Source organism: Myodes glareolus, chromosome 12, assembly GCF_982192425.1.
Source record: "Myodes glareolus chromosome 12, mMyoGla1.1, whole genome shotgun sequence".
Taxonomy (NCBI): domain Eukaryota; kingdom Metazoa; phylum Chordata; class Mammalia; order Rodentia; family Cricetidae; genus Myodes; species Myodes glareolus.
In genome coordinates, this window is record NC_142037.1 from 80,197,047 (window position 1) to 80,219,978 (window position 22,932).

At 39.6% G+C, this 22,932-nt stretch overlaps 1 protein-coding gene across 2 annotated transcripts in view; it reads right to left on the reverse strand.

Moving 5' to 3' along the window:
* Uggt2 (UDP-glucose glycoprotein glucosyltransferase 2) overlaps positions 1 to 22,932 on the reverse strand; it is a 111,140-nt gene that overhangs the window by 61,349 nt on the left and 26,859 nt on the right. For both annotated transcript variants that reach the window (XM_048421942.3, XM_087912309.1), the window contains 6 exons: positions 14,902 to 14,993; positions 10,445 to 10,595; positions 9,178 to 9,297; positions 7,898 to 7,983; positions 7,311 to 7,446; positions 2,038 to 2,169 (listed from right to left, as the gene is read on the reverse strand). In XM_048421942.3, coding sequence (XP_048277899.3) covers positions 2,038 to 2,169; positions 7,311 to 7,446; positions 7,898 to 7,983; positions 9,178 to 9,297; positions 10,445 to 10,595; positions 14,902 to 14,993 — 717 coding nt within the window. The remainder of the gene's footprint in view (positions 1 to 2,037; positions 2,170 to 7,310; positions 7,447 to 7,897; positions 7,984 to 9,177; positions 9,298 to 10,444; positions 10,596 to 14,901; positions 14,994 to 22,932) is intronic.

A 22,932-nucleotide genomic window follows, 5' to 3' on the forward strand; every position in this document is an offset into this window, starting at 1 on the left:
GTCAGCTCACAGTGGTCCTCAGTGCTCGCATCCTACCTTCTGAACAGGCCATTCACCTGACAGTTGACACTAAGGGTTAGGATTAGAACCAACATTCTCACATGGAGTCTAAGAAACTAAGTACAGAGTAAGCATTCCTTTTCTGATATGGGATCAGAAGCGTTTAGATTTTGGAATATTTTCAGACTCAATCATAATTTTTACTCAAGATATAAATGTTGAATCATGATGTTTCTGGATTCCAAAGTGGAGATTCCGGGTGGGGATATCCAGCTCATAGCAGTAGTCTGCCACTCTGCGCATGCGGGGACAGACGCAGAGTAAAGTCAATCCCCAGGTCAAATGGCTGCCATAGTTTCCAACTTCAATCGTACCCAAATCTGTGTGACCAAAAGTCTGAGATCTTAACCACAGTGCTGTCTTATGCCTGCACTTACTGGACATCTGCTGTATGAAATGCTGATGAATGCATGTAAATAACATATGAGTACCATTTTACATGAACTTCTAGTGTGAAAATGTTGTCATAGGTGACATGACATGAGCAGTTCTATCTAAACGAAGGTTCAATGACAAGTGTATGGCCGTACTCTATTTTAAAGAGGACACAACAGCAGCACTGGAAACTGAGCTGGGATCCACCGCAGTGGTATGAGACCAGAACGGTGAAGCAGGGGAGGACAGTTGTCAAGGATGGTTCCACGCAGAACTGACACAAAAAGTCCAGGGTGCCTACCCCGCTTCCGGCAGAGCCGCTCTGCCAGAGCAGTGATACATCTGCTCTGTGGGGCATGGAGGAGAAAAAGGGTTGGGAACAAGATACACGATGGACTTTGTTTTAGAAGCTTTAGACTTCATGTTTATGGAAAATCCTCTAGGCAGATAAATGCTTGCTTCACTGCCCTTCCTCTTGTTGATCTCTCTCTCTCTCTCTCTCTCTCTCTCTCTCTCCCTCCCTCTCTCTCTCTCTCTCTCTCTCTCTCTCTCTCTCTCTCTGTGTGTGTGTGTGTGTGTGTGTAGACATGTGTGTGTGTTATGGGTGCATGTGTGAGCATAGGCGCATGGGAGTGGAGATCAGAAGCTAATGCTGGGTATCTTATCTCACTGAACCAAAGCTCATCCATTTGGCTGGACTGGTCCGCCAGTTAACCCCAGGGCCCTGCCTGCTGCACTTTGCTCCTGGGCATGTGCTGCATTCTCAGCTTCTCATTTCTCAATACAAGATCGGGGATCTGAACTCAGGTCCTCAGGCTGGCACAGCAGATACTTCACCACCTGAGCCATCTTCCAGTCCTGATGCATGTGTGTTGACTTCTAAAGATACCCCTGCTGGAAATACAGGTCTGACTTTTCCTTCCAATGCACAACTCCTAATTAAGCAACCTACATTTTCCAAATATTAATTACTAAAGATAAACAAGTGACACAATTCTACACTTAAGGCCTATATGTCTCCTTTGACCTACATCCACATATTTTCAATGTATCATTTCATATATCTGTAAGTTCACAGACATCTCAAATACTGGACATAAAAAGCTAAAGTCGGGACTGGTGAAATTACTCAGCAGTTAAGAGCACTGGCTGCTCTTCCAGAGGTCCTGAGTTCAATTCCCAGCAACCACATGGTGGCTCACGACCATTACAAAGGGATCTGATGCTCTCTTCCGTCTGTAGCTGTATATGCAGATAGAGCACTCCTACATAAAAAATAAGTAATAAAGAGAGAAGCTGAAATTATCTTCCATTTACGTTTTTGTGGTGAGAGATCTTAAAACCTTCATTAGCATCTTTAAGTATGAAATAAACTGGGATTACACTACCTCCATGTCTAACAGATCTCTTTCCTTTATTCTTCTGGTCTAACTGAAATGTTGTGTTCTTCACTAATAGCTTCCACGTCCTCCCCGCTCCCACAACTCTCTGGTACCTTTGTACTCTGCAGCTAGGAGCCCCTAGCTTAGCTCCCACACGGCAGAAGATCCTGCAGTGCTACTCTGTGCCTGGCACTTCCCTTCATACAATGTCCAGTCTTACCGTTCTTCTTCTGTCATATTTGGAATGGGTTCCCAAAATATCCAAAATGTCAGCATAAGGGAATTTATTCTGGAGAACAATCTTCACGTCATCCACAGTGAGTACACGATGACCCTTCACTTTTTGGAACACCTGTGGAAATAGAGATATATTTATTTCTTTTTTATAGCAATGAGTTTTCTTTCTCTAAGAATATAATTGTATTTGCAAAATAGAGAACATGTTTTGTAAATTCTTTCAGTCTGTTGATTTTGAAGCAGGGTCACAGGTACCCCAGGCTGGCCTCAAGTTCACCACATAGCCAAAGATGACCTAGAACTGATGCCCTCTTCCTCCCTAGTGCTGTGACACAGGCATGTATCGGATCTCATTTCTGCAGCTAGAGGTTAAGCCTGGAGCTCCATGTATGGTAGGCAAGTACTCTATCAGCTACAATTGCCTGTGGCTTAATTCTAAGGATACAAAACATGCACATTATATACAGGAAAAAATATCACTTACATCACACATTATCTTTTCCTAAATATTTAAAATATTGTATAAATTTAAAAATAAAAACATTGTATTTCAATCAAATTACACTAATTATAATGGTTTTATTAAAATGTATTTACAAAATATTTTAAGTGATATTTTAGAACTGCTCCATTTCACTTCTGATTGTTCTTCAGTAAACACCTCATGACTAGATACTCTCTTATCTGATTGGTCTTCAGTAAACACCTCATGACCAGACACTCTCTTATCTCTACTGCTCGCACGTGCTCTGTGCGCACCTGCTCACCTCCGTTTTTCTCATCTCCCCCTTTAAAATGGGGTGTGTGGTATATACATGTATGTGCATGTATGTACCTCTGTGGGTGAGCTTGCTGGTGTGTGCACATGTGGAGGTCAGAGACCAACTTCAAATATCTTCCTTTTGCTCTTCACACTGAACCTTGGCTAGGCTAGCAGTCAGTGAGCCCCTGGGTTTTCTTGCCATAGTCCCACCACATGCAATGGGGTTACAGACGGGCACTGACAAAGATAGCTTCTTTGTGGGTACTGACATCTGAACTCAGCCATCTCTCTAGTTCTCATGTCTCCTTAGTAAGAGAAGGACTTGGGGGAAGGAAGAATATGATCAAAATATAGTTAAATTAAAATTATTTAAAATGATAAATTATAATTAAAAAGTTTCTGATCCTGTTTTATAATTCAGATGTAGTTGTAAGCATGAAAGCCTGGGTTTTAAGTGTAATGTGGTTTTCTAAGAAATTAAAGCATTATTCTGAGTATACGAGCTATGGTAGACATTCAAATGCAGGTGATGGGCATAAACTATGATAGACACACCAATTTCTAATATAAAATGATTATACAATAGGTCCAGTATTGGTAAGGTCCTTACTTTCTCAGTGATATTTTATTTATTTATTTTTGTTTTTATTAAGCTATATATTTTTCTCCACTTCGCATCCTTCCTCTCCCCTTCTCTTTTACCCTCTCCCATGGTCCCCATGCTCCCAATTTACTCAGGAGATCTTGTCTTTTTCTACTTCCCATGTAGATTAGATCCATGTATATCTCTCTTAGGGTCCTCATTATTGTCTAGGTTCTCTGGGATTGTGATTTGTAGGGTGGTTTTTCTTTGCTTTATGTCTAAAAGCCACTTATGAGTGAGTACATATGATATTTGTCTTTCTGATTCTGGGTTACCTCACTCAGTATGATGTTTTCCAGATCTAACAATTTGCCTACAAATTTCAAGATGTCATTATTTTTTTCTGCTGTGTAGTACTCAATTATTTAAATGTACCACAGTTTCCTTATCTATTCTTTAGTCAAGGGGCATTTAGGTTATTTCCAGGTTCTGGCTATGGCAAACAATGCTGCTATGAACATAGTTGAGCACATGTTTTTGTGGTATGATTGAGCATCCTTTGGGTATATACCCAAAAGTAGTATTGCTGGGTCTTGAGGAAGGTTGTTTCCTAATTTTCTGAGAAACCACCATATTTATATCCAAAGGGGCTGTACCAGTTTGCACTCCCATTAGCAATGGAGGAGTGTTCTCTTTACCCCACATCCTCTCCAGCATAAATTGTCATCAGTGTTTTTGGTCTTGGCCATTCTTACAGGTGTAAGATGGAATCTCAGAGTTGTTTTGATTTGCATTTCTCTGATGGCTAAGTATGTTGAGCATTTCCTTAAGTGTCTTTCAGCCATTTTAGATTTCTCTGTTTAGGTTTGTACTCCAATATTTATTGGATTATTTGTTCTTTTGATGACCAATTTCTTGAGTTCTTTGTATATTTTAGAGATCAGACCTCTGTCTGATGTGGGGTTAGTGAAGATCTTTTCCTTTTCCATAGACTGTCCTTTTGTTTTGTTGATCATGTCCTTTGTTTTACAGAAGTTTTTCAGTTTCAGGAGGTCCTAACTATTAATTGTTTCTCTCAGGGTCTATGCTACTAAGGAGTGTTCTCCTGTGCCAATCCATTGAAGTCTACTTCCCACTTTCTCTTCTATGAGGTTCAGTGTGGCTAGCTTTATGTTGAGGTCTTTGATCGATTTGGACTTGAGTTTTGTGCTTGGTGATAGAAATGGGTCTATTTTCATTCTTCTATATGTTGATATCCAGCTATGCCAGCAGCATTTATTAAGTATGCTTCCTTTTTCCATTTCATATTTTTGTTTCTTTGTCAAAATCAGGTGTTTGAAGGTGTGTAGATTAACATCTGGGTCTTTTATTTGGTTCCATTGATCCTCTTGTCTAGTTTTATGCCAATACCAGGCTGTATTCAGTACTGTAGCTCTGTAGTAGAGTTTGAAGTCAGGGATTGTGATGCCTCCAGAAGTTCTTTTATTGTACAGGATTGTTTTGGCTATCCTGAGTTTTTGCATTTCCGTTGGGAATAATGAGTCCTGGCCTTCAGCTGCTCTTCCCTACTAGACCCTTCTAATTGAAGTGACTAAAAGCTATGCTTTGCCTAGAGGACCAGAGGATAGGATTTTTCACCTGTTGGCCATTGACTGCAGTGTATTTAGGCCTCCATGGTGGTATTAATGAGGGCTTTCTGAACCAGCGTTTGGAGGTCCGTGTGTCGGTTTGTCTCTGTGTGTGTATTCTCAACTTCCAGCCCCTTGCCCGAAGCTCGTGAACTGGGTTCTGGTGCACAGAGTGCAGACACGGGGGTGTGGTGCATGGCACATTTCCATATGAAGTTGAGTACCATTCTTTCCAGGTTTGTGAAGAATTTTGCTGGGATTTTGATGGGCATTGCATTGAATCTGTAGATTGCTTTTGGTAAGATTGCCACTTTTACTATGTTAAGTCTACCTACCCAAGAGCATGGGAGATCTTTCAACTTTCTGATATCTTCTTCAATTTCTTTCTTCAAAGATTTAAAGTTCTTGTCATACAAGTCTTCCACTTGTTTGGTTAGAGTTACTCCAAGATATTTTATATTTGTAGCTATTGTGAAGGGTGATGTTTCTCTGATTTCTTCCCCAGCCCACTTTTCATCTGTGTAAAAGGAGATCTATTGACTCTTTTGAGTTAATCTTGTATCCTCTCAGTGATGTTTTAATGATATAGATTTTTAAACAAGGTTCTTAATAATTTGAGACTTTTCTTTAAAATTTGTTTCCAGATTCAGTATAAATTTTGTTTCAGTTTTTAAATCAACATGAATTCTTATAGAACAATATAGATGGATATTAATCAAATATCCAAGTGAATTTCACCAAGTCTCTCATAAAACCTTATAACAACCAATAAGTTAGTAAAATTAAGATAGGATGTATTATTGACACTCATTACATAGCACTACCTTTTAGAGAAAACTGTTTCCCTAATGAGATATTTAACCGTCACTTGCACTTTAATTATCTTCCATGATGATCAGTATGCTACTACAAACTCTTAGACAATACTAAGTTTAGTACAAAGCAACATAGAAGCAAGGCTAGACATGTGAACCAGTCTATATCCATACTAAACATGTGAGCACTCTACAGTCCATACTAAACATGTGAGCCAGGCTACAGTCCATACTAAACATGTGAGCAGTCTACACACCGTACTAAACATGTGAGCAGTCTACACACCGTACTAAACATGTGAGCAGTCTACACACCGTACTAAACATGTGAGCAGTCTACACACCGTACTAAACATGTGAGCAGTCTACACACCGTAGTAAACATGTGAGCAGTCTACACACCGTACTAAACATGTGAGCAGTCTACACACCGTACTAAACATGTGAACAGTCTACACACTGTACTAAACATGTGATCAGTCTACACATTGTACTAATATGTGAACAGTCTACACACCGTACTAAACATGTGAACAGTCCATACACCGTACAATCATGTGAGTAGTCTACACACCGTACTAATATGTGAGCAGTCTACACACCGTACTAAACACGTGAGCAGTCTACACACCGTACTAATATGTGAGCAGTCTACACACCGTACAAAACATGTGAGCAGACTATACACCGTACTAAACATGTAAGCAGTCTACACACCGTACTAAGTGACTCACAGTTCTATTCACAAGACACACTCATTTGTCATTGCCCCTTAGTTGGGGTTGGCAATTTCTGTCTTTTCTTTGTAGCATCTTTACAGATTCAGAATTATCTTTCAGGCAGCTTACTGTCAGTCAGTGATCTCGTCATTTGAAACTGTTCAGGAAGTGTAGATTATACATGTGACCATTTAGAGCAGTGGTTCTCAACCTGTGTGTTGTGACTCCTTTGGGGGTCACATATCAGGTGTCCTGCATATCAGACATGTAAATTATATTGCATGCATTATATGTTAATGTATTATGTTTGCATTAGCAAAATTCCAGTTATGAAGTAGCAAAAAAATAATTGCATGGCTGGGTCCAATATGAGGAACTGCATTAAAGGGTCTCAGTGTTAGGAAAGTTGAGAATCACTGCTTTAGAATATCTTTAATCACCGCACTAATGACTTTATTCAAAGCATAGTGCAGCAACCCTCAAAAGCCACTTGTTATGTTTTCTCTAAATTCAGGCACATACAGTTTAAATTTCTTACAAGGTTAGATTAACCTAAGTAAATTGATATACTCTGGTAGAGGCTCAGTTGCCGGCTCATAAAATTGGGATAATGGGACAATTTAATTGTTTCAGAATCAAATCGATCTGCACTAACTTCTAGAAACATTTTCATACATTTAAAACTATATAATAATAAATATAGTGGCACAGGAAGATTATTCAGGAAAGCTTCAGGGCATGAGCTCACGTGTATCATGGAGGTAAATGCTTCTGATGTGCCATGCCTTTCTTCAATGTAATTGAATGCTCGCCAAAGAGCGATCCCAGCATCTTCTGTTCCATCAACTTCATTTTCCATGTTTAGAATGAACACAAAACCAATCCTGGAAAAAGTGAATCAATGCGTAATGTTACAACTATCTCTTGGCTAACAACAGATTACCACTTAAAATATTATACTGTAACATTTACATAGGGAAATATATTAGATATGCAAAGCGGAATATTATTTGAAAAGGTTGACTATAATTCCTGTTGACCCAAACCTCATAGCTATTATAGTCCTGCAAAATGTTAAACGCCCTCTAGAGCACTACTAGATTTCCAGAGTGACCATGTTATTGATTTCCAGAGTGACCATGTTATTCCCCAGGAGGCAACAGATGAGAACCATGTTCAGCTTTTATCAACAGACTCTACCATACAGGCATCACATGCTTCATAAACAAGCCCTGGCCCCGGTGTGAGACTGCTCATTTAAGGACCACATCCTCTGTCTCTGTACACAACATAAGCAGTATGAGATTTACTTTAATAATATCAATTTGCAATTACCTAAGAGGAATTTCATTATAATAAAAAAATTCTGCCAAACTTATAAAGTCCAAGGTGTATTCTTGAGCAGGATCAATAAACAGAACCTAGAATAATGAACATAACAATTATTATAAGACTTTAGAACTTTTGTGAAATTTAAATGTACTCTAATTTCTTTAATTTAAAGCATGGAATTTAGATGTTAAGATTTCAAAAATTTCTACCTTGAATAGCAAGAATTTCATGATTTAGGAAGCTTTATCATAGTTACTTATCAAATATAATATTACATCGAATCTTAGAAAGACTAAAGGTCCTCTTGCTGCACCCACAATCTAAGGTATATACTTTCTATAAACGGAAAGGTCTCAGTTCACATCTTCATTGGCATGAATATGCCTGCTTCCTGACAAGTCTTACAGAAAATAAAGTAGACTTCCTAGGCAAAATGCAAACGCACAAAACACTGCATAGTCTTAGGTGTTTCTCTACACACTTCAAAATTCCAGAAGGTTGTTTGAATACTTAGAATTGCAATAATGACACAATGAACATTTATGAAAAAATGTATTTATCTATTTTTCTGACTACTAAACTTTAAATTTTGCACAAAGTTAATTTCTTTGAGGTAATATAAAAATATTATTATAAAACTACATGAGAGCTGAGTAACAATCTACAAACTGTGAGAATGCTGGCTTCTGTCCACTGTGGGACCCTGTCCTCCCTGATCCTTGAGGCCAAAATACTGGATGCAAACAATGTTTATGCTAACCAGCTAAGCTTCCTGCTAGTTCAGTCCTTGGTTCTGCTACAGCTTGGTACATTAGCCTGAGGGATCTATTTTACTTTAAAATGGTAATTTCTCAACCTGCCTCAAAGAAGCTCAGGCGCCAAGGCCCATCTAACCTGTCTGACATTGCCTTAAACCCTCGACCACCTGCCTGGGGAAAAACTCCCACAGAGGCCAGTTTCCCCAGCCCCCTCCGGGTGGGAGGAGTTTTCCTTTACTGGGGCCAAAGGTATTTTAACCCTGGATTTAGTTGAATAAAGGGGCATTCTCTTCTTGAGGATGACTGGAACTCTGTATCTCTGTGTGTGCGTCTTGTGTTTTAACCCCTAGGACAATATGGAACTCGTGGGATGTGGGTGGCGTGGAAGGACGACCCCCACAGTCCACCTGCCCAGATGGCCCTGTAGACCGCTGTCCCAGGGAAGCACTTCCTCACACCTGACATGCCTACAGTCAACTGCAAGGAAATCAAGAATGGATGTAACAAGTAAAATACCAAACTCACCAAATTATGAAAATTACGCCTTATGGACGGAACTGTTCCATGTAATACTGGTTTTAGAAATTCCCACACACTTGCAGGCCATGTACTGTACAAATCATCAGTTTCTAAGTCATTAATCCACTAGAAAAGAACCCAGAAACCAGTTAAAGCTACATTAATAGTTACATATCACTTTAAAATATAGGATTTTTTTTACTGTATTAAATTGCAGGTGAAGACATACATAGATTTTTAAACTTTATTTTAGTTACGTGTATTGGCTGGTGTGTGATGGGAGGGGAGGTGTGTGTAGGTATGGATGCCTGCCGAGGACGGAGCAGTTTATCCTTTCTTCATGGTTTAGAAGGCTTCTAAGTTAACACAGCAGACAATATAGACGAAGACACAATGGTGTCAACTTCGGTGGTAGTTGCAACAGCCAGAGAGAACAGGAAGGTAGTAAGGCTTGAACAACACAATAAGCCACCAAAAAGAATCTTTTACCCAACACTGCCAGGATATACATTCTTTCAAGTATACCTGAGGTGTTCTATAGGACAGATATATGATATCACATGCAAAAAAAGAGGTCTTAGTAAATTTACAATTCTGAAATGACACATCCATGCAATTTCACAATGAACTGAATTTAAAATTAGCAAGAAAATTTCAGAAACACCACAAACATGCAGAAAATAAACACTATAATCTTAACTGGAGAAGACTGAAGCAGATGCAGCCATCCAGTAACTATCGATTGTGATGAAGGAGGACTGCTCCCACAAGTAAAAACTTATTTCTACATCATATCATTATGGGGGAACTAGAATAATCTTAACTGATACATAAGCAGCATGTATTTTTCATTAAGCATTACTTTTTCATTAAGAAAACCAGAGGGTTATTTACAGCTATATGAACCTATGTTAACAAGAGGCGATCTCGGGTCAATTATCCAGCTTCGCTCTGAGCCACAGGGAAAGTGGCGCCGTGTAATTTCAAAGCAAGAGAGAGGCCACAATAGTAAAGATCTATGCAAAGGCAAGACAGCAGAGCCAGAAGGGCAGAGACACAGAAGGAGCTAAACATGGCGAACAACAAACCTGACAAAGGGTCACTGAGGCTGACAAGACAACAACAAAGACTCAGATGCCACATCTGTGAACCACACAACTAGGTACATAAAATTAACCAATAACCCAGAAGAACATAGATTGCTTTTATGATAAAAATTTCAATGCTTAAAAACTTCAAAGGTTTTAGCACAAGAAATAGCACGAGCGCTTACCACTATTGAAGAATGCCGAATATCTAAGACATAGTCATGCTTCCAAACGGGTGAATTTAATTTTAAGAATTTGCTCATGTCTTCCTCACTGAGGCCAAGGTTTTTAAGGCCGCTTATCAGTTTTCCTTCTGATTTCAGCATATCTAAAATGCTTCATGTACAAAGAAGAAATAATTTTAATTTGTCAAAATTTTTAAAAAATCTAAGGTTTGACAATTTTGTTTTCATTTGTGGTATGTACATGTTCATGTATATAGATGTATATGTATATGCAAGAGTGTGGAAGACAAGTCTTCCTAATTATTTAAATATTAATTAATAAATATTAAAATTTATTTCAATTATTTGAATATTTTAAATTTAATTTCAACATTTTGAAATTTAATGTTAAATTTAAGTGCAACAAATATTTGAGTTCCATGTTGTAAGAGCTATTATTTGCAGAAGCTTCAGGGGTTGATAAACAAGCTAAAATAAGTTGCCTGCAGAGAATTTGAAATCTAACGAATAACTAGTGCTGAGAAACTAATTACAACACGGTAGTATTGTAAACCCACAGAGTGCAGTGCTTTGACGGTTTGTGGCTCCAGAGATTTCATGCTTGTAGGTATACAGTGTTTGTAGAGCTGAACAAAGTTAAATCAGATAACCACTAAGATATACAAAACCTCCCCCAAAGCCATAGACTAACAAAATCTCCAGTACCAAGAATGAGAAATCTCTTTTCAAATGATTAGTCAGGATAGTCCAAGTGACTGTCAAGAATGACAGAGCTTACTGAGGTGCCTTGGTTGCCTCTCAGAGCATGAGGCTTGGCCCCACTGCTGAAGACACCACATACCCTTAGGATCTACCACCCAGACAACTCTGGCTGAATCTGACCTGAGAGCCTCTTTCCTGTGGTCTTAGCCTCCATGGCGCCAATGGAGGGACACAATTGCACAGTGCTACCCAGGTGCAGCTCCTGTGAGCCGCTCATCCCAGAACAGATGTGTCCACCACACTGGACACAATGCAGAGATCAAAGGATTATGGTAGCACAGTCCCAAAGGATACATCTACATCACAGCTCCTGCATCTGTGGATCATGGAACGTCTTGAAAGTGTGGGCAGAAAGACTTTAAGAGCCAGTATATAGGGAAGTGTGCTGTGAAACAGTCTCTTGGTGCTGGAGAATTATCTGTATTCTGTCAATCATGTATTTTAATAAAACGCTGATTGGCCAGGCAGGCAGTATAGGCGGGAAAGCCAGACAGGAAGTAGGGGTGGAGCAAAGAGACTGGGAGTATTCTGGAAGCAGAGCTCCCTCAGCCACTCCTGAGCAGACCACCGAAGAGACAGCATGTAACCTGCCCAGCTGAAAAAGGTACGGAGCCACTATGGCTAACATAGATGAAAATAATGGGTTAATATAAGTCATAAGAGTTAACAAGAAGCCTGACCTAATGAGCCAATCAGTTTATAACATTATGGAGTCCTGTGTGTAATTTCTCTTTGGGATTTGCCGGCTGTTGGGGTACCGGGCGGGACGGAAACCCCAACAAGCCGGCCCTCATGTTACATATGGCGCCCAGACGTGGATATCTGAATCCACAGAAAGCCTGAGAAAGCTTGGAAAAGAATAGAGTAAAGCATGTTTTCTTGGTATGGTAGCAGCAATTTCTCAGGTCTGCTCTGCTTGCTAGAGGCAAGCAAGGCTGTCAGTTAAGAGAGGCTTCCTGACTCAGCTTTAGCTGCAAAACCCTGCAGCTCATTAAGAGGTCCTGCCACGAAACACTTAAACAGTGTTGATCAAAGGCTGAACGCATGCTTTTCGGTTTTCAGCCATAGCAGGAAAAAAGCTGCGGTGTTTTAAAATGCCGGCTTTCTGGACTGTCCTGCCAGGGCAATCCCTGACTCTTTCAGGCAGTCAGTCTGACTGAGTATGGTCTGTGAGCAGAATGCTCCAGCTTGCATGCTGGCAGGGACCTTGAAACGCCATAGAGTTGTGGCAGTAAAAGGCTCCAGTGGTACCTCTACCATGAGTCTGGAAAGCTAAGAAATGGACTGGATCCAGCCGTCAAAGCCACGGCTTTCCGTATTGCTTTGTAAATTAAAGGCTCATGTAGTCAGAAAAAGAGAGAAACAGTAAAGAGAGATTCAAAGAGGAAGAAAACCTCTAAATGGTTTACAGTGTGTATATGCAGGCTAAAAGTTAAAGTTCTTAAAGTTAAAAGGAAAGAAAGAGAGTAGTTGGGTGTGGTGGTACACACCTTTAATCCCAATGCCTGGGAGGCAGAGGCATATTGACCTCTGTGACTTCAAGGGGTAGAGGTAGATTGACCTCTGTGACCTCAAGGTGTGGTAGTACACGCCTTTAATCCCAATGCCTGGGAGGCAGAGACAGATCTCTGTGAGTTCAAGGTGTGGTAGCATACACCTTTAATCCCAGCACTGGGGAGGCAGAGACAGGAGGATCTCTGTGAGTTCAAAGACAGCCTGGTCTACAGTGTTATTCCAGGACAAAGATATACAAAGATCCTGTCTCAAAAAGTAAAAGTAAAAATAAAAGAAATAGAGGTTAAAATAAAGCCACATAAAGATGGAAAATGCACAGAGAATCTTCATACTGTATGTTATTATGCTCTCTTTGAATTGTTTGATTGTTGAGGAAGGAACAACAGCTGTTAAAAGACTTTTGTTTATAAATGCTGCTGAACTAACCCAAGATAGGTATTTTGAAAATACTCTGGCTTCAAAATTGAAGTCAAAAGGTATGTTACTTTGGAGAAGAGATTTTGCTTTTGTTTCCACAGAAAACGAGAGGCTTTGGATTTATTCAGAGTTAAGAAAAATCACCTTTGACCAAGGGAGGCCACCTGAAAAATCTCTGATAGGAATAGATGGCCCAGATGTCTGAGTCCTACATCCAGAACAGATTCAAGACTGCTGCCTGAGATGATCAAGACTCACAGGATACTTCAGTCAGGACTTGATTATAACTCTAAATTTTCTTTAGGTCCCCATAAGATTATCAGCGCCCCCAACCAGCAGGAAGTAGCCTGAAATACTACGCCCACATTGCCAACAAATGTACTATGCGTATTTTCCTTTGTTTAAAAAAAAAAAAAGAGGGAAATGGTGCTGGAGAATTATCTGTATTCTGTCAATCATGTATTTTAATAAAACGCTGATTGGCCAGGCAGGCAGTATAGGCGGGAAAGCCAGACAGGAAGTAGGGGTGGAGCAAAGAGACTGGGAGTATTCTGGAAGCAGAGCTCCCTCAGCCACTCCTGAGCAGACCACCGAAGAGACAGCATGTAACCTGCCCAGCTGAAAAAGGTACGGAGCCACTATGGCTAACATAGATGAAAATAATGGGTTAATATAAGTCATAAGAGTTAACAAGAAGCCTGACCTAATGAGCCAATCAGTTTATAACATTATGGAGTCCTGTGTGTAATTTCTCTTTGGGATTTGCCGGCTGTTGGGGTACCGGGCGGGACGGAAACCCCAACAAGCCGGCCCTCATGTTACAGTCTCTCCCAGAAATGTCTGTATAAACAAGACCAGCACATAGGAATACCAATGGACATTTTAAAGAGTAAGGGGTAAAACTTTGCAGGGCTCCATCTATAGACAAAGACCTCTGGGAAACTAATTACGGCTGAGAGAAGGTTAATTAGCCTCTCTCCATCAGCCAATGCAGGTTGATCAGTCCTGAAACCACACACACATAAACAACTGAAACAAACTGAGCATGATGTATTTGCATATTTGCACACACATAAACACACATAAATATGTAGAACAATGATCAAAGATAAGGAGTCCATTGACTTCAGGAGGGAGTTATGGGAGTCAGGGGAGGGAGTTATGTAGGTGAGGCTGGAGGAGGAAAGTGAGGAGGGAAAGGGATGAAATTCTTTCTCACTTAAAAATATATTTAAAAAAGAAAAAGTTCTACGAAAGATAAAGCTATTGGGTCATAGTAATTCCTCATTCTCCACTCAAAGAGAAAATTGGGAAGTTGATAGAAGTCTCTCCCTTTCTATGTCTCTGTAATTGGGCATTTTCCTTTCTCTATTTTCTCCTCTCTCCCCTTCTTTTTCTTATTCAAATACCCTTTACATTGACTTTATTGTGCATCCTTTGTGTTCTTACAACCTTTGTGTTGACCTTAAAAGTTCTCAGTTCTCTACACAATTTCTGCATTGCCTTTAAGTGAATCATGGTAGCTACAACCTGCAATCACATCATTGGGAAAGAGAATTATGACTTACGTAGGTCACTAATTACTGGGGAAGAGTCAGTATTTCTAAAATATCACATTGTAACCATAAATGTGTACAATTCTGTGTCAAATATGTGTTTAATATTTAAGTCATTTGTTTTTTCATTTTGACAAATGCTGTGTTCAGGAAACACAGCATTTATCTTTATACAAATCATAATTTAGATTAAAATGTAACACTTACCTAAAAGGATCATAAACATCCATGTCAACAGGAAGGCCATTTATAAATAGACGAGCATCACCTGGCTTAATGTCAAATCTGTCTCGTAGGTCCTTGGAAGAAAGCAAAGTAGCAGCTAGCCAGCAGTAGTGGTTAATATTTCAGTCCAACTACAATACCTAGAGGTACAGTATTGGTTCTTGAATGTATAGTATTGGTTCTTGAATAGGAACATTAGCCAATTATTTGGCTGAAGTACCTTCAGTTAGTTATTGGCTTTATGAAATTTCTTAAAAAATTCCTCAGGAAGTGCTTTGGGAGTGAATTCTGCCTTTTCATGTGTGTGCATGCACGTGTATATGTGTGTGTGTGTGTGGTGCTGCAGAGATCAAAGGCAAGGCCTTGCACCGACATATGCAAGGCAGGTGACCCAACCCTGAGCTGACTCCTTAGTAACTCTGTGAATTCCTCATGTCCACTGTTCCTTGTCACCTGCATGTACATATCTACCTGAAGACTGCCTTCTCACCTTGAATATTCCACACATACAACTGATTTCTCATGTTGAGTGTTCTTTTTGAGATATCTGTTGCCATTTGTAGCTCTGTCCCTCCCTGACACCATCTATAAAGTACAAAGTCTGCTGCATGAGTTCTAGTTGGTCTGATTAATAAAAACCCGGCGCCAAAATGCAAATAAAAACAACTCTGAAATTCCATCCTACACCTCTAGGAATGGCCAAGATCAAAAACACTGATGAGAACTTATGCTGGAGAGGATGTGGGGTAAAGGGAACACTTCTGCACTGCTGGTGGGAGTGTAAACTGGTACAGCCCCTTTGGATAGCACTCAAAGACCAGCCACACAACTGTCTCCCGCATTCAGAGGGCCTAGTTTGGTCCTATGCAGGTTCCCCAGCTGTCAGTTCAGAGCCAGCAAGCTCCCACTAGCTCAGGTCATCTGTCTCTGTGGGTTTCCCCATTATGATATTGAACCCCCCTTCCCCACATTGCTCATATAAACCCTCCCTCCTTTCTTTGACTGGATCCTAGGAGTTTGGTCCAGTGTTTAGCTGTGGATCTCTGCATCTGCAGATGAAAGTTCTATAATGACAACTAAGGCAGTCACCAATCTGATTACAGAGGAAGGCCAGTTCAGGAACCCTCTCCACTATCGCTTGGAGTATTAGCTGGGGTCATCCTTGTGGATTCCTGGATATTTCCTAGCACCACGTTTCTCCATATGACTCCGTCTTTCTGTCTCTCCCCCAACTCAGTTACCCTGTTCCCTCATGTTCTCCTCCCCCTCCCCTTCATTCCTCCCTCCCTTCCTCCCATGCTCTGTATTCAGGAATTCTTATTTGCCTTTCCCAGGGCATTCATGAATGTCTCTCTTAGGATCCTCCTTGCTACCTAGCTTCTCAGGGGTTGTGGATTGTAGCCTGGTTATCATTTTCTTTATTTCTAATAGCCACTTATGAGTGAGCACATATCCTATTTGTCTTTCTGGGTCTCAGCTACCTCACTCAGGATATTTTTCTCTAGCTTCAACCATTTGCCTGCAAATTTCAAGATTCTCTTTTACCGTTTACTTCAATACTCCATTGTGTAAATATACCGCATTTTCATTATCCAGTCTTCAATTGAGGGGTATCTAGGTTATTTCCAGGTTCTGGCTATTATTAATAATGCTACTATGAACATTGAGCAAATGTCCTTGTGGTATGAAAATACATCCTTTGGGTATATTCCCAAGAGTGGTAATGTTGAGTCTTGAGGTAGATTAATTCCCAATTTTCTGAGATACCACCATACTGATTTCCAAAGTGGTTGTACAAGTTTGCAGTCCCACCAGCAATGGGGGAGTGTTCTCCTTACTCCACATCCTACTTAGCATAAGCTGCCATCAGTGTTTTTGATCTCAGCCATTCTGACAGGTGTAAGATGGTATCTCAGAGTCATTTTGATTTGCATTTCCTTGACTGACTAAAGATTCTGAACAATTCTTTAAGTATATTTCAACCATTTGAGATTCTTCTGTTGAGTATTCTGTTTAGATCTGTACTGCATTTTTTTTAAAATTTGGATTACTTGGTATTTTGATGTCTAGTTTCTTTAGTACATATTTTGGAGATCAGCCCTCTATCAGATGTGGGGTTGGTGAAGATCTTTTCTCATTCTGAAGGCAGCCATTTTGTCTTATTTACCATGCCCTTTGCCTCACAAAAGCTTTTCAGTTTCACGAGGTCCCATTTATTTTTGCTCTCAGTGCCTGCGATATTGGTGTTAAATTTAGGAAGAGATCTCTTGTGCTAATGCATTCAAGGCTACTTCCCACTTTCTCTTCAATGAGGTTCAGTGTGGCTGGATTTATGTTGAGGTCTTTGATCTACTTGGACTTAAGGTTTGTACATGGTGATAGATATTGATATATTTTCATTCTTCTACATGTTGATATCCAGTACCATTTGTTGAAGATGCTTTTTGTTTCCCATTATAAAATTTTGACTTCTTTATCAAAAATTAGGTGTTCATAGGTGTGTGGATTAATAACAGGGTCTTCAATTCAGTTCCATCGATCTATGTCTCTGTTTTTATGCCAATATCAAGCTATTTTTATTATGATAGTTCTATAGTAAAGCTTGACATCAGGGATAGTGATGCCTCTGAAAGTTCCTTTACTGTACAAGATTATTTTGGCTATTCTGGGTTTTTGTTTTTTCATATGAAGTTGATTATTGCTCTTTCAAGGTCTGTGAAGAATTGTGTTGAGATTTTGATGGGGATTGCATTGAATCTGTAGACTTCTTTTTGTAAGATTGCCATTTTTACTATGTTGATACTACCTATCCAAGAGCATGGGAGATCTTTTCATTTTCTGATATCTTCTTCGATTTCTTCAAAGACTTAAAGTTCTTGTTATACAGGTCTTCACTTGTTTAGTTAGTGTTACCCCAAGATAGTTTATGTTATTTGTGACTATTGTAAAGGGTATTAGCTCTTCTTTGAAATTCTGGTAGAATTCTGAACTGAAACTATCAGGTCCTAGGGTTTTTTTTTAATTGTTTGGAGACTTTTAATAACTGCCTCTATTTACTTAGGGTTAATACATCTATTTAAATTGTTTATCTATTCTTGATTTAATTTTGGTATGTGTTATCTCTCCAGAAACTTGTCCATTTCTTTTAGATTTTCCAATTTTGTGAAGTAAAGGGTTTTGAAGTATGACCTGATGATTCTCTGGATTTCCTCAGTGTCTGCTGTAATATCCCCTTTTCATTTCTGATTTTGTTAATTTGGATGTTCTCTCTCTGCCTTTCATTAGTTTGGATAAAGGTTTGTTATCTTGTTGATTTTCTCAAAGGTTTCATTGATTCTATATATTGTTCTCTTTGTTTGTATTTTATTGTTTTCAGTCTTGAATTTGATTATTTCCTGTCATTTAATCCTCCTGGGTGAGTCTGCTTCTTTCTGTTCTAGAGCTTTTATGTGTGCTGTTAAGTCGCTAGTGTGAGATTTCTCCAAATTCTCCATGTGGGCATTAGTGCTGCCAGCTGTCCTCTCGGCACTGCTTTCATACAGTCCCATAAATCTGGGTACGCTCTCCATTTATTTTTCATTCAACTCTGGAAATCTTTAATTTCTTTATTTCTTCCTTGACTTAGTGGTGATTATGTTGAGCATTATTTAGTTTCCATGAGTTTGTAGACTTTCTGCAATTTGTGTTGTTGAATTCTGACTTTAAGTCATGGTAATCTCATAAAATACAGGGGATCATTTCAATTTTTGTATCTATTGAGATTTGCTTTGTGATCTAGTATGTGGTCAGTTTTGGAGAAGGTTCCATGACGTGCCGAGAAGGAGGTATATTGTTTTGTGTTTGGGTGGAATGTACTACAGGAGTCTGTTAAGTCCATTTGTGTCATGACATCTGTCAGTTCCCTTATTTCTCTGTAAAGATTCTGTCTTTCTGTCTGGCAGGCCTGTCCATTTGGTGAGAGTGGGGTGCTGAAATCTCCCACTATTAGTATGTGGGGTTTGATGTGTGATTTAAGCTTTAGTATTTTTTTTTTTTAACAAATGTGGGTGCTCTTGTATTTGGGGGCATAAATGTTTAGAATTAAGACTTCATCTTGATAGATTTTTTTTCCTGTGATGAATATGAAATGACCTCCATATTTTTTGATTAATTTTGGTTGGAAGTCTATTTTGTTAGATATTAGGATAGCTATACCAGCATGCTTTTTAGGTCCATTTTATTGGAAAATCTTTTTCCAACCCTTTACTCTGAGGTAACGTCTGTCTTTGAAGTGAGATGTGTTTCTTGTATGCAGCAGAAGGCTGGATCCTCTTTTAGTATCCATTCTCTTAGCCTGTGTCTTTTTATAGGCAAGTTGAGTCCATTGATATTAAGGGATACTAGTGACCAGTGATTGTTAATTCCTGTTATTTTTTGGTTTTGTTGTTGTTTGTAGTGTGTATGTGTGTGTGTTTCCCTTCTTTTGGATTTGCTGGTGAAGGATTATCAATTGCTTGTGTTTTCATGGGTGCAGCTAACTTCCTTGGGTTGAAGTTTTCCTTCTAGTATTTTCTATAGGGCTGGATTTATAGATAGGTATTGTTTAATCTGGTTTTGTCATGAAATATCTTGTTTTATCCATCCATGAAGACTAAAAGCTTTGTTGAGTATAGTAGTCTGAGATGGCATCTGTGGTCTCTTAGTGACTGCAAAATGTCTGTCCAGGACTTTCTGGCTTTCAGCATTTTCATGGAGAATTCGGGTGTCATTCTGATAGCTCTGCCTTTAGATGTTACTTGGTCTTTTTCCTTTGCAGCTATTAATATTCTTTTTTTATTTTGTATGTTTTAGTGTTTTGATTATGTGGCAAGTGGATTTTTTTTTATTGGTCCAATCTATACAGTGTTCTGTAAGCTTCTTGTATATTCATAGGTATGTCCTTCTTTTGGCCAGGAAAGTTTTCTTCTACAATTTTATTAAATATATTTTCTTTGAGTTAGTATTTTCCTTCTTTTATCCCATTTATTCTTAGGTTGGCTCTCTTCTTGGTGTCCCAGATTTCCTGGAAGTTTTGTGCTAAGGCTTTGTCAGACTTAACATTTTCTTTCATAAATCTATTTCTTCTATTGTATCTTCAACTCCTGAGGGTAATTCTTTCATTTCCTGAATTCTTTTGGTTATGCTGGCATCTGTAGTTCCTGTTCATTTACCCACATTTTCCTTTTCCAGAATTTCCTCGGTTTGTGTTTTCTTTACTGTCTCTATTTCAACTTTCAAGTCTGGAACTGTTTGAACTGTTTGTTTCACCTATTAGTTATTTCTTGGCTTTCTTGGATTTAATGATTTCTTCCAATTTTTGTTTGTCTTTTCCTCCATTTCTTTAAGGAAAATTTCCATTTCCTCTTTACGGGCCTCTATCATCTTCATAAAGTTATTTTTAAGGTGGTTTCTTCTGCTTCAGCTACAATGGGATGTTGAGGTCCTGTTGTTTAGAACGACTAGGTTCTTGCAATGCCATACTGTTACACTGCCATCTATCCATCTGGGTTTGGGGAAATTTTAGGTTCAGGTGTTGATTCTTCCTCCAATAGGTGCAAGTTGTGCCTTTGCCTCCGGGTTTGCCGCTGAGTGGCTGCTGTGGTCTCTTCCTCTGATCGCTGCAGGTTGCAGGGGCCTCTGATAGCATGGAGTTTGGTTGGCCAGGAAATGGCTGGTGGGGGTGAAGGTTGTGGGGTCTCCCGCGGGAGTCTTACCTGCTGACCGGACGCTGGGGCTGTAATAGGTGAGCCCATCCTACCCTTTACACAGATCTAGTTTTACCTTCTATATTTGTCAAATATGAATGAGTTAGACTTTATAGGATAGATGTTAGCAGGGGATATTTGGGGTAAAACAGGCAAAACTAACTTTCTGGATCTCTTAGCTTGAAGATCATTTACAGTTCACATTTGCATGGCCCACTCGATTACATCAGTCTCATTCTCAAACAGCAGTGTCCTTCCACCCTCTCATGCCACCATCTTTCCTTCATCTCTGAGGCTCTACCTTGTCTTTCAAAGGCTATCTTTGAAGTCATCTTCTCAGTGAGTGGCAATCTGTAAACCAGAAAACTGTGTGCGCTGTTTGCACTTGTTGAATGTAGACTTTAGGAGCATGGAGGGCTCTCCTGTCTCAGACACATACATTTACCTTAAATGTCCTCCAGGTTCAGGGGCAGGCTGGCTGGCCTTTAACAAAGAGGACAGAGGGCAGCTCACAGCTAAGTGTGTGAAAGTATCATGCCTTGGAGAGCAGCTAGAAGGCAAACCACTTCAAATAAAGATGATTCGTGTTCCTCTATGGTATAAAATGTGTGTGATAGGAACGGGAAGGCAGACGTTCATCCGTGAAGATGTTTTGCCAGCCACTCTCAGTCACAATCCCCCAGCATGACTGTTTCAGCAGGACTTATCCAGCTGTTTCTTCTGGATGCCCAAATGATTTGCTTTCTACCTGATAGGCATTGGAAGCACACAAATCAATGGTGTTTTGCTATTTACTTTTTAGTATTTATTTCATTTTTATAATTATGTCTATGTATGTGTGTCTGTGTCTGTATGTGCACATGGGAATGCATTGCCTGTGTAAGCCAGAAGAGCGGGGTTGGATCTCCTAGACCTGGCTTTTTGGATGGTTGTGAGCCATTTGAACTGGGTGCTGGGAACAAACCAGGGAATTTGCAAGGGCAACTATTCTCTGAACCAGTGATCCATCTTTCTAACTCCTGCTGCAGGCTACTGCTTTCTTCTACTTTCATTTGCTATATCCTTAAAATGGTCCACTCATTTAAAATCCCAAGGATGGCTATCAGGGATCATCCTCTGGACAGAACAAATGCTCAGTTATTCCCATAACATCTCTTTAACCTTCAAATGACCACCAGGAAGACACTTCTGATGGCAAGCAAACAGAACAACTCAGTTTCAGCTATGGAATGGCAATGACACCTAGCATTTCCCCTTTCCTCTCCTTTCCTAGCATGTCTCCTGCCTTATTTCAGATGACCTAACAAAAGGAAATTGTAAAAAGAAACTATCAAAAGGCACAGTTAGTAAAGGCACAAAGGGGACAACAGGACAATTCAGTTAATTCCCATCCCTCAACTAAGAGGACTACCAGGATGGCCGAGACCTGCATCTCCCTAGCCCAGGTGTCTGCTACCCTCCAGTATTGGAAGAATAACTATCAGTTGTTCTAGCTTCTCTTACAGCTAGAAACGGCCATGTGACAGAACCCTGGTCCATGAGATACATGTCAAAGTCTGTTCAAGTACTCAGGGAAGCTTCAGCGAGGATTAATGTGGCTATAAACATTCTTCTGGGCTCTGTCTCTAAATACAGTCCCAAGTTGTGGCTGTCATCTTATTACCCAGAAAGCCAGTTGGTGTTTTATAAACACTTCCTGTCATTGTGGAGTGCCAGAGCCAAGTCATCAGCAACAGAGACTTTAAGACACCTTTTCATGTGAGAAAAATAAATCAATACTGTTTAGGGCTCTGTGACTGGTATTATACTACCTAAAAGCGAAACAGTTACATGTCATGGAGCTATGCTATGACCAGCATCAGAACTATCAACATACAACCATAAGTACTAACACAATTGGCATAATTCGATGTCTAAATGTCAACTGATCATTTGGAACAATCTTATCAAACTATTGATAAACTATGTCTTATTTGTTATTGGTACTAATAATGTTATAGTAGTCTAACACTATTTATGACTTCTAAACCTTAGAATTGGTATAAAAACCAAATTAGTTGCACTCCACTGTGAGGAGGGAACGTGCTACGGAGGAGAAAGTCTGGAGTCAGAAGGAAACTAGGAACTATGCAAAGATCAGCTAGACTGCTGTATGTACCACATAAAGTACAAAGTCTAAAAATGTAAGGTCTGGACTATGTTTTGTATTTACTGACTTTTAAAAAGTTTTCAGATAACATATTTTGACCATATTCTTTCCCTCCCCAATTGCCCTAGATTCTCTCCAGCT